We start from the raw sequence: 12500 nt of genomic DNA on the forward strand, positions 1-12500 counted from the left end.
TTTGAACTAATACGCTCACAGAATGAAGTACCTCAGGAATGCTTTTTCCAAATCTTGAGCTTCTGAACTCGGGTTGCGGCTTACCTACGAGTGCGGCTTATCAACCGGCGTGTACGGTAACTTCGTTTCGAAATCGGGCCACCCTCAGATTCGAAAAATGGCCACTCTTGAACTGCCTTCAAAGCCCGTCTTACGTTTTAAGAACAGAGACCCCGGACAAGATTATTTTTATAAAGTTGACACCCTTTTCGAAGAGCAATATATAGAGAAAGAAGATTAACCTTTGTAATGGTCAAACAAATCCTTAGACAATCGAATTTGAGCAGATCCCACAGTGGTTGGTTTGGCGTTTTCAGGATACAGCAGATCGTTCGACACAGATCTCGCCTCTTTTACGATAACCTTCATTTCTGCGCAAAGAAACAAGAGAGAAAACAATTAAGAGGGGAAATATAGTAAGAATATTCCCTACTTAAGGCCTTCTTAATTTACCTTGCGAGGATATCCACAGCAGACAATCTCGCGCGCTTTTTGTCGCTGTGTTTTTAGTTTTCCTTTGGAAATCCAAGAATCACTTCTCTTGGGATCAACCGGCGCAACAGCTTAAAGAGAACGCGGATTAATTTATGTTTCGCCTTAAACACAATAACTTTGGGAAGACCCGTTACCCGTAACACTCTGTGCCATGAAAATAGTAGCACCTGACGATTTAATTTGAGATTGCCCGGTAGAACACTTCCACCGTAGGAATAGGCCACTTGCACTAAGAGGTCACGTGACCATTGCTTCCTTTAAAAAATGAGTTGGAATCTTGCTGATGCAAAAAAATTGACAGAGCACATAAAAATTAGCTTACACCCGAAATTTGAGAGGAAATGCATTTAAGGAAGATATTTTATGGCACTTTGATTTTTCAACAAAGCAGTATGATTTGTATTGGCCGCCATGTTGGAGGGCATACTCTTGCCCTCCAATATGGCGGCCAAAACTACTTTTTGCTTATATCTTGTTAAACGTTTAATAGTTACGCTCAGATGTGCTGTAAACGTTAGCACATAATTTTTTCAACATCCTCCTTGAAGTTTAAGTGCAAAGCTTGTGTTCAGAAAGAAGTAATTCATAATTTTAAAAATCACATTACCAACGTTCTTCATTTGAAATTCAATTGTGGCATTGTCAGCTTTTACAGGGATTCGTTTTTCCAGGTCAGCGGCTACCTCCACAGCAAACTCGTCCAGGAAAGACATTATATCGGTGATGCCTTTTGAGTCCTACCGAGTAAGGTAAAATTAAAATTTAAGACTACAATAAGTGCCAAAAGGGTTGCGACACCTTGCCCTTTTAAGGAATCTCGGACAAATTCCTCGCCCAAAATCTTTCCATCTAACCCCCTTCCCTCCTAACAATGTTGTTTTCTTTTCGCCAATTCTTCCTTTTTCTGTTACCAACACTAAAGGGGAAAGACGGGGGAGTGCAAGTGGAAAATGTAACGTTAAGGTCCTTTTTTCTTAACTGAGGTCTTCCCCGTTTAAAGACTCAACTACTTTTGTCGCTTAATTGTAGGCGCATCCACTTTGCCAACAACATTTCCACACGAAACAATAAAAGGAATCCGTCAGAATGCTAAGAAACGATTTCAGAAACAGAGTCGTGAGCTTGTACCCAATCAATCAATCAATCATCAATCGATCGATCGATAAATCAGTCAGTCAACCTCTATCAGGGACCGGTTGCTCGAAGCCTGGTTAGCGCTAACTGTTGGTTAAGAGGCATCAAAACCTTTAGGTTTCCATTTTCTCTAACGCTGGTTAGTGCTAACCATGCTTCGAGCAACCCGGGCCAGATTTTTAACACGTTTACCACTTATTGCATCGTTGCGCGCGAAATAGCTCCAGTCTAGCCTCATTCCGCGTGCATCCACATTTCGGACATCGCCGAGCCTTCTGAGGATTCAAAATTACCCATGACCACGCTTGTTACGAGACTAAATGATGTTTCATCATGATAATTACCCTTTGTATCTCGCTCCAATGTCTCTTGTTTCTTTTATCCAAAAGATTATTTGAAATCTCAATTATGTTCTGAAGACAGACAGAGACGACAAGAAAAATAGAATTAACAACTTGGAGTGATATTATTAATAGCTAATTAAATGGTATACTCGTGAAATTAGGGAATAATTTCACGTTATTGCCACAAAACACTTTTTGAGCGGATCCTCTCAGTCTCTCAATCTCCGTTACCTCTAAACCCCATGCCATTTCATGAAATCACAAAATGAGACATTTCCCTGTTGAATGGAATTTGCTGTCAATAACGACAAGATCTTTACTACCCTTTTTTACCTTAATGGAGGAGAGTTTTTGCTCGGGGCTCATGTTCTCCGAAGCCATGCGCATAGCTTTGATGGCCACAACTAGATCACCGGCAAAATAAATTTGGGCGCCTGGAGCCGACGAGTTAAGGAGAGCACTCAAGAGTTGGTCAGCGCTGATGTTATTCTGCTCAAACTGACTCATCTGTGAAAGGTAACAAGAGAAAAAAAAGACCTTGAAAAATACACAGGAAAAATCTGCAAGACCAGCTAAAAAGAAGTCAGCACAGGGTTGAAAGTTGAATTTGGCTAATGCAAGCACCGGGATTGTGTTGGATTGTCGTACCTTTTCGACGAGATAGTCCATCTCGATTGAGAATTTCCAAGCTTTTCCTTCAGTTCCAATTACGACGCGCTCTTTCTCTTCTGTAAATAAACACGTTTCAGTTGCGGTGACAGGAAACGACTCTGGCTCACTTTCATTTCAATTCAATTTGAGCGTAACCTGGTTTTTATATAATCAGTATATCATTGAAAACAAGAAAGGGTTGAAAGCAAAATGCAGGTCAGAGGACGACTACTATACAAAGGAAATTTTTGGTTGTGTGCTCATATTGTTGTCATACTTTTTGCCTAGGAAGGGACAGTTCCGAGTCCATTTTAACGCAGCTGATTTGTGCAAACAAGATTAACTTTTTTCACAGCTTACCCTAAATTTACTCTGTTACTCCAAAATTGCTTAACAATGCTAGAGTATTAAGTATTGATAACGTTGCAAGGAACAATCTCCAACGAATTGGAATAATTTATAAATCAAGCTTTTGTCTTCCTGTTTCTTCATTACGTACCCTTTATTACAGCTTAATTTATCCTTATCTCATACATTGTTTCAGTTTGGTCATCAACTTATCCTACAAACTTTTTATTTCTTAAAAGCCGTTTGATGCTCACACTGATCCTCTATTTAAAGAATTTCAAATATTGAAGTTTCTGACATTTATTTGTTTCAAATCAGAAAATTCATGTATTTTTATAAAATAGGCTTTCTTCCTGGTGTATTTATCGAAATGTTTTCAATAACTAATCAGGTTCATTCATATAATACTAAATCCATTGACACTTAAATAAAGTTGTTATTATTATTATTCTGAGAGAGTACCTGTGCATTCGTTTACGCCATCTCCTTCAAAGCCTTTTTTGCAGGTACATGTGAAGAAGCCCGGCGTGTTAATACAGTCAGCGTCCTCGTGGCATCTAGACTCGTCTTGACATTCATTTACGTCTACAAATAAATAAAAAAAAATAACACGTGGTTAAAAAACCTGAACAGCTCCAGCTCAGCAAAAATTTCGGTGGTGCACAAACCACAAGTCTACAAAGCCTTGGCTTCGTTCAAGCCGTAAAACTGAAAAAGGCAAAAGAACAACGTTGGTAATGCAGTGAGTTCTGTTACTCCAAGCTTCAATCCCACGAGCAGTTCACTTTTGCATGGTGAATTAATAAATGCGTTCAGTAAGGTTTGAAGCTGCAAAACAAGGGTAATCTTGCTTCACCTTGACAAAGTGGACGAGGGGTACCCCACTGAGTGTCTTTACCACACGTCAGACTTGAAGTCTTTGGGTCAGCAAACTCGTATCCCTTCAAACAATGTAGCCACACAGTTTCATCAATTTGATAATTTGGTTTAGGAGGCATCCAGTTTCCATTTTCTTCTAATTTTGGAGGCAAACAAACAGCTACAAAAGGAAAAAAACAAAAGCAAAAACATGTTACGCCTTTACAAGGATATTACGATAAAAACGAAGAATTCCATTTCATTCAGGCCAGAGGCTGACAATTGCAACAGCAACAATTTTATTTACTGTTTACAACTTGTCCACCCAAACACAGCAGTATCAACCAAGTCAGGTGCAAGGAATCAGAAGAAACCCTAGGAACCAATCAAAGGAAAACGAAACTCGAATTTTACAGTTGTGTGCTTAGTTTCCTTGCTTTGATAGAAACTTGACTGCTTTTCTTATGTAAATTCCTACTAATTAGCATGAGAACAACATCATTAACGTAAGAAAAGCAGTGAGGTTTCTATCAAAGCAAGGTCAACTCCAGACTCACTTTCATTCAAAGGCCAGCTTATAAACTGAGCACACCACTGTAAAATGGTCTATTAAGAACACTCGGATTTTATTTCAACGTCGAATCCAGGTTTCCTCTACTTTTCTTCTTGCCCTATTTTTCCTGCACCAGAGAGCGTGAAGAGGAGCGGCCTTAGGAAAGAGTTTGCTCTTAATCGGGGTAAGCACTTGTCGGACACTTAATCATTCCCTAATCTATACTTATGGCAAAAAATATTTAATACATACCAACGCAATCGAATCCATCGCCAACGTAGCTATTGCTGCACTGACATGAATACGAGCCCACGGTGTTCACGCAGCGTGCTTTCTCGTGACAGTTTCGAAGTTGAGTTTTATTATCCTTGTTTGAAATCGAGGCGAGGACGGCACACTCGTTTATATCTGGGGAAAAACCAAAATTGTAATGTAGAGTGGTATGTGTCACTTTCCTGCCAAGCTCCTTTGTTCCTGCTTTAATTGACCGGAAGTTGTCGCATCTGGACACGATGAATTGCGATGTTTTAGAGCGACAACTTTGCGACAGTTTTGCGTGTTTGGTGGCCTTAGTGTATATCACTGTTGTCTACAAAAGCGACATGACTTTGTTACTTTAAATTGTCTTCCCGCAGAAAGCATAACGATACACTAAATTTGGTTGAACACTCTTCGCGAAAGTCCACATGAGAGGCATGGGCCAGTTTGTCTGTTATACAAAGATCCGCTTTTCATTAGCTTACCAGTACACTGGGGGAATGTCCTATCCCAGTTCCCATCATCTTGACAAGTCAGATTTCCATCCTGGTTCGTTTCAAAACCCTCTTTGCAAAGGACAGTAACTTGTTCGCCAACAGCAAAAAACAAGCGATTAGGCTGACGAACGGCATTGGGCAGAGGATTAACTCTGCAGGCAGCTTGAAACGGTAAAGGTAAAAATATCAAGTTACCTTCAGTAGGCTAACCAAAACAATGATCCTTAGGTTTGGTATGTACCTTTTTCTCTGCTAGTTTTGTCTAGTATTTTCCTGCATGTAAATAAGATTGATCTATCTATCACGCGGACGCATCAGAGAACGAGTTTTAAACAATGCTTCGCCATGAATCTCAATCAGCCATCAGATTTGGAAGGTCGTTTATATCTTAATTGATGTCCCTTGCTACACAGTCAATGTAGATGAATAGTTTTCTTCCTCGAGACATAGATCTCCGCCTTGGTTTTATGTTCACGCCATGATGTATTCTGAACCCTCACTAATTAATATACAAATAAGATTGAAGCGACTCTAGAAGGCCATATAAAATCCTATCTGCAGCTTACTGAAATCATGAAGCAATCCCCCGCTTATAGTCGATGCAGTCGTAGTCAATCACTCAAATACAAATTACGATATAGAGTCTAAACAATGTGCATTTCAACTATTGCTTTTCATGAAGAACTAAGCCGAATAGCTGCCAATGCTTATAAGCTTCAAACTGTTAATTGTTTGACGTCACCAGGGAATTTTCTCTAAAGCTAGAAAGGGTTCGTTTTCTAACGTCATCAAGGTCATTTCCCAAAGAGATATGGATGATTACTGTTCAAGGAAATTTTGATTGAACTGTGAATTATAATTTTATTTTCAGTGCCCGGCAGGAAAATTACTGAATTTTTTCCGGGCAAGTCTGGGAGAAGTCCAAACTTTCCAATCGGAATTTTGGAAAAGAAAACCTAAGTTCTATTTGATTCCCCCGGTTTATCTAGCTTCCAGTCTCGTTAAACGTGGGAGAACTATGCAAATGAGACCCACCGATCATATTGGAATTTCCCCTTTGGAGGTTTTTGTTTGACCATATGAACAAACCGGGAACCGAGAGATTCCTGATTGTAAATGGCCAGGTGAACAGTAAACAGTAGATTATGCACAGTGTCCAGTGCCCCATTTCTGTGCCGTACTTACTATAGACGCTTATAGTAATCTGCTTTGATACAGTCTTCACTTTATTGGACGCAAAGCAAGTGTATCGCCCTTGGTCCGCCTTCTGAATATCTTTAATCCACAAGCTGCCATTCTGAAGTGTTTTAGTTAGAGGTTGAGCCGATCCAACTTTCGCCCAGCTGATTGTTGGCACAGGATCCCCAGTCGCTTGACAGTTGTACACAGGACTGCTACCAGAAGGCTCTGCGGCACCACTGGGAACGATTGTAAAACTCGGAGGAACTAGAAATCATTCAATTAACGAAGAAACAACTAAGAAATCAATAAAGAGGTCTAAAAAATTACGAGAAATAGTTTTTTTTGGGTTTTACAACGAAAATAAACTTTAGGATTAAAACCCTGACTCCATCACTAGCGCGGGAAAACATATTAATTGAAATTGAGAAGTGATCCTCGCACGTAGCTGGACAATTTAAGAAACTGTCTCGTAGAGACAGCTGAAAAATTCAGGCGACTTCAGTAACTGAGTCAGAGTGGGTTAATAGCTCGGTTGGTAGAGCTTTGCACCAGCATCGCAGAGTTAAAGTAAAGTAAAAGCAAAGCAACCATATTTAACGTCGATAACTCGTAACCGAGTAATTCAACTGACAAACCTGAGGTCGACGGTGCGCTCATTTTACTTCCCCCTCGCCACCAGTGGTCCGTTTTACGGGTATTTAAAGCTACTTAAGCTACACAGAATGGAAAGAAGTCGAAACAAGGATGCGAGATCCGGGAATCGAACTCAGGACCTCTTGCACCAAGGTCGCGACTGTGCCATCCTCGCGAGTGCCATCCTCGTGAGTTTAAACCTCGGTGAAGCCGCCTGAATTTTTCAGGTGTCTCTAAACCGTCCAGCTAATTGCCAGGACCACTTCTCAGTTTCGTCTGTAACCCGCAATTCAAACAGATATACTTAACTTCGACGAGTGAGCCCAACAAATTAACCTGATCCCAACTGAGTTGGCTCATATCTCAGTTGGAAGAGCTTTGCTCTACCAAGCCATGACCTACATAATCTTTCAAAAAGCAAGAGGAGAGAAAACTTTATTTAGCCTCCTACGCAGACGTTCTTGTGACTCGTCTTGTGTGGCGAGTCACAAGGATGTCTGGGCAAGAGGCTACCCTTATTTGACGGGAAGAATATTCTGTCGAGCGCGGGAAAAAAGGAATAGGTATTGACTAGGCAAGAGCAAACAAATTAAAGATGAGTTTTGATCGATCAATGCGTCTCATGTAAACGAGCGTTAAGAAACTGAAACAAAGACAGTATTTTTTAGGAGGGGAGCATTTAGTCCTTGAAAAGTGGCTCCTTGCAACAGCACATGACGAGGAGCGGTAAATTTCGCGTCATGTCGTGGGATCCAAAGTTATTTTTAAAAGACTCGTCTAAAAATAGTTTATCTGAAAAATGCCCTGACAAATAACAAGTATAGGAGGAGTACGCTAGTGACAACGGGTTTTTGCTTCATTAGTACCTAAAACTCGCAGAGATGCCGAAGCATTTGTGTACCCTACAGGATTTTCCGCACGGCAGAGATAAAATTCTTCGTCTGTTTTCCGCGCCATGATGATTTTGAGGGAACCATTGGGGAAGACGATAAATCGCTTGCCAAGCTTCAACACAGAAATCAGAGAGGTTGATCCTCCCATGTGCTTGTACCATGTGACCTTGATTTCGCTACCCCTTGCCTCGCAATCGAACATCGCGGTCGAATTGACAGCGGTCTCTTGGCTCCTTGGGACGTTAACTATAACAGGTGGTTCTGTGAAAAGGCGAAACAACTTATGCCATCAGCAGTACAAGTGTAACCTTTCTCGTTTTACTCGCTTGAAAGTTACATTCAGCATGCGCCGTTGTTTTGTAAAAGTTCCCAAATGTATTAATGATCAAAGAATATTCCGAAATTTTATTTTCAGACAACTCGTTCCCCAGACAGCAAGCCTAGGACAAACCAACCCCCCTCCCTTCCCCGACAATTAGACCTGGAAACTGTTCCCCACATCTTGAAACAATACCACGTATTGGAAAGAGGGGGAGGGGAGGGAGGGGGGGGAAGGGACGGGTTGTCCCTGCTAGCCACATCTTAAAATGGTGTATTTCTCTACACCAAGAGAAAATGAGGGGACAGAGAGGGAGGCTCCCGGTCCAGCCCTTGGGATATGTCATGTCCACGAAAGTTATTTTTAGACGAGCGGAAATCTTCCGAGACGTCCGCATGCAGACCAACCTCGGTCCGATGTTTGAAAGGAAATATATATTCATCAGCCTTCCACGTGCGCCATCATTTTCTCTTTTCACTAAGAACCTGAGAGCGTGGCAAGACTGCATGCGGACGTCTCAGAAGACAGACTTCCGCTAGAACAAAGACTTCCACTCGTCTAAAAATAACTTTCGTGGACATAACATATCCCGGCCAACGCCTTGAGCCTCCCTCTCTGTTCCCTTATTTTCTCTTGTCTACACTCAGTATTTGGACCGCGGCTCAATAAACCAGCTCCTCAAATGTGCATCCGCCTAAGTTACGCTTCTACAGTTTCTGCTATCTTACTTCTCGTCATCAATCCCAACACGATAATTATCATATCAAAATCTCGAGAAACAGAACTTTTTTAAAACTTTTTTCATTACTGGCAATTGGAACAACTTATGAATTTGTCTTTCAACGGGTGAAACATTTTTATCCGCAATCTGAACTTAAACTCACCTTTGACCTTTATGTTAATTGCTGAAGACTTGTGCCCTCCGGAATTGACAGCCGTGCAATAAAAATCACCTTCGTAACTTTTCTCTGCTCGTCTAACAAACAGTGATCCGTTTAAAAGGGGCACAAATTCTAGCTCATCAAGGCGCTCTCCAAAGGGCCAAGGATTTGATTTACTCCAAAAGAACTTCACAGATGGATCAGAGGCAACCTTACAGTACATCCAACCTGGTTTATTCAACGTGAGGTACTGGAGACTTGCCATAGTGAACTTGGGTGCAATTGATTGAAGACCTACGAGAAAGTGCAACAATCACCGAGCTAGCCTAACTCCAAGAAACGCTTTGTCGTGCGCTTTACCCTGATGGAGATGCTGATTCTGGCTCGTGGGAGTCAGGGTGGCTTAGCGACGGTTGTAAACTACGCCCACACGGCCTCTGCGACCCGATCTCAACCCTGGCCTCGGCCAAAGGTCGTATGTGGCCTGAATTTCCGTCGATTTCAATTTGACCCCCGAGAGTTTTTCCTCGAGTTTTTCCTCGAGTATTCCGGTTTTCAAGGCTGCGGTTTTCAGGATGCGGTTGGATACCCTTTATAGGGTTAACCTCTGGTATCCTTCCCTTTCATTGAACTGAATGAATCAAGTTGCTATTATTCTAACCATGATTTTCGTCACTTTGCAATTGCTACGCTCTGTAATTGGGTTAAAATTTCAGCTAATCAGACACAGAAGCAATTCTGAGTTGCTCCCTAGCGTTTTCCCGCGCTAAACGCCGACTGCATGGATTTTTTTTTGTGATGTGATTGGCTCCTTTCATTCTCAGCGTCTGATGTGACTGGCCAACGCAATTACTTTGATTTGCTTTCCGCCAATTTCCCAAAAACAGATTAAGCGTAATAGAATCATATTACCATTAGAAGGAGCGAAAGGACTGCATAATTTCCTTATAGTTACTGGTAAGAAAAAAAAAATGCTGCAGTCGGACAACTCGTTACAGCTGGCATTACTCACTATTATTAGACGGGAGCCAAAACTATTACGGCTTAACACAACTGAGTTGGAAAAAAATATTTGCTGAGGTATCCCGGAAATTCGGTACGTTGGCATGTGGATACCCGATTCACGGGACCTCGTGGTCGTACGACACTTTACAACCAATACATAGGAGCCGTCATTAACCCCGACAAGCGTTTGCATATTCTCTCGCCATGTACATGTACAGTGTACAGCAATTTGTTACCTGATTTTGTGACTTCAAACAGATATTGCGTATTACAGTTGGCAAGATTCAACCTGTTGGTGACGTCAACGCTGACGCACAAACCGCTTGAGCGGTGGCTTAGCACAATATTCCCGGATGGCTTGTCGACCTTGGTAAACTTGTCACAGGGTCTTTCTCTCAGAGCTAGGAATCCCTGATCATTCCGATAAACGCACTTTCCGCTACAGCTATGGACTATTGTACCATCCTGACGCAAATCCAACATCACACCCTCCCCTTGACAGTAAGACTGCAAAGACAGAAGGGTCCCGTCGCCCAATGCACATGGATTGGAACTCGCTTGCGGACTCCAGCAGTTTTTAGTAGCCGAACTTCGAACCACAACAGATTGAACATCTGAAAAAAAAAATCTTTCGATTAGCTATTTACAAGCAAAGTGCAAACAAAAAATAATCGTGGTTTTAAACCCTCGCCAAGCTGGCGCCCATGATCCCTGTTTCTTTTCGTGTTGCGCAACACGAGAACGACGCGAGAACGAAGAAGAGACGACGAAACACCATGAGAACAAGTTTAAACCTTGGCCGGTTTAGATAGAAAAAAACTGGAGAGGAGCAAATCAAACGGGTTGTCAACCTTCAATTTTCACCCCACTCGAGTTTAATATCAGCAAAACTGGTAAAATATTCGCAATTGTACAGGTAGCAATGCGATCGCGATTCCTTTCATTCCTGTAAAGGCGCTAATATGCCCGCACAACCAGGGATTATCTCTTTCCTTCCGCGCTACAAAACGTAAATGAAAATTGTTGTCAATATCATTAACGGTGTCACTACTGAGTAACACCTCACTAATTAACTTGTCAATCACTTTCAAGTTCAGTTACGTGTACCTGTATCACATCCATGAATCTCAATTCGCATGCAGACTGTGTTCGTTAGGCTGTTGACAGTTACGGGTACAATCCTCACAAATTGCGCTCGAAATCTTGCATTAAACCAATGACTCACAACACTGTCTTCATCTACGTTACCAACAAAATCCTAAAACGCATAAAAGAAACGTTCCATTTCCATTACTTCGAAAAATATATATTTTGTGAAAGGACGTCTTACGGACAAAAAACAACAACAACTTTGATTCAATTATTTGCTAGCCATAAGATTGGCTGCAGAGAAACATGCTTTAAAACCTCCGATCATCCTACTTAAGAACAACTTTAAACGAGAGAAAATACTGTTTGCAATGAAAATTTATTTTAAAATTCCCCAATAAATGTGTTGTATCAGGAAAAAAAGATTTTTGATAGCTCATTTTCCATGTGCCCCCCGGTTGTTCTGACACAAAACGCCTTTGAAAATTATTTACTCTGGATACAAACGATTTCTTTGAAAAAACATATTTGACAGTTGCTCACTATGTGATGAAGCCGGATTTTTCACAAGGCGTTCGTCTCAACTTCAAATTGAACTTGCCTTTTCTCGACCAAATTCCTTAAAAGGACGCCAGTGAACTCCATCTAAGCTGTGCTCAATCTTGTACTTGACTACCCAATTAGCCTCATCACTTTGTCCCTGTGTAGAGATCCCAGACAGCGTCATTTCCTTTTTTAGATCGATCTGAAGATAACTGGATGTGTCTGATTGATCCGCACACCAAGCACCTCCCATTCTTCCTGAGGGTTTGTTATTCAGCCGACCGTACTCTGGTCTGTAAGTCTTGTCTCCCTCCGATTTGAAACTCGAAGCCGTTATTTGGAGGTCGGCAATGGAACGATTTTCCATCCCCAAGCCATCAAAGCAGGCTGAAAATAACGCCAAACGTGTTTAAAACGAGGTCAATAGCAAACTGAATTGGAAAGTGGGGTGTAGGAAAAGGTGCTGTAGTGAAAAAAGTCTACCCTGATAAGCGTGTCCCTGCTTCAAATACTGTATGGACGAGGTCGTATGAGGGTTAATTTTGTTGGTTCCTTTTTGTGCTCCATAAGATTTTCTCCGTATTCTGTCTTACCCGTCTCAAACCAGAGGACCATCAGAACGTCAAAAACTAAAGAGTTTTTTAGTGATCAGTTATAACCCACCCTAGCAGATAATTTCGTTTTTGCTTTGCCGTGCTTGCTGATTGGTCACCTTTTCAACCAATCACAAGAAGACCCACACGTATGTGCACAAATAAGCTGAAAAAGATGTACCGCG

General features: G+C 41.5%; 1 protein-coding gene across 1 annotated transcript in view; it reads right to left on the reverse strand.

Moving 5' to 3' along the window:
• LOC138044377 (uncharacterized) overlaps positions 1-12500 on the reverse strand; it is a 33223-nt gene that overhangs the window by 12239 nt on the left and 8484 nt on the right. Inside the window, exons 5-19 of the mRNA XM_068890902.1 lie at positions 11781-12109; positions 11198-11348; positions 10327-10704; positions 9089-9379; positions 7859-8146; positions 6363-6623; positions 5166-5339; positions 4675-4830; positions 3868-4050; positions 3474-3596; positions 2661-2740; positions 2346-2519; positions 2013-2081; positions 1142-1271; positions 282-410 (exon numbers count right to left, since the gene is read on the reverse strand). Of these exons, the coding sequence (XP_068747003.1) occupies positions 282-410; positions 1142-1271; positions 2013-2081; positions 2346-2519; positions 2661-2740; positions 3474-3596; positions 3868-4050; positions 4675-4830; positions 5166-5339; positions 6363-6623; positions 7859-8146; positions 9089-9379; positions 10327-10704; positions 11198-11348; positions 11781-12109 (2916 nt within the window). The remainder of the gene's footprint in view (positions 1-281; positions 411-1141; positions 1272-2012; positions 2082-2345; positions 2520-2660; positions 2741-3473; positions 3597-3867; positions 4051-4674; positions 4831-5165; positions 5340-6362; positions 6624-7858; positions 8147-9088; positions 9380-10326; positions 10705-11197; positions 11349-11780; positions 12110-12500) is intronic.

This window comes from Montipora capricornis, chromosome 1 (genome assembly GCF_036669925.1).
Source record: "Montipora capricornis isolate CH-2021 chromosome 1, ASM3666992v2, whole genome shotgun sequence".
Lineage (NCBI taxonomy): Eukaryota > Metazoa > Cnidaria > Anthozoa > Scleractinia > Acroporidae > Montipora > Montipora capricornis.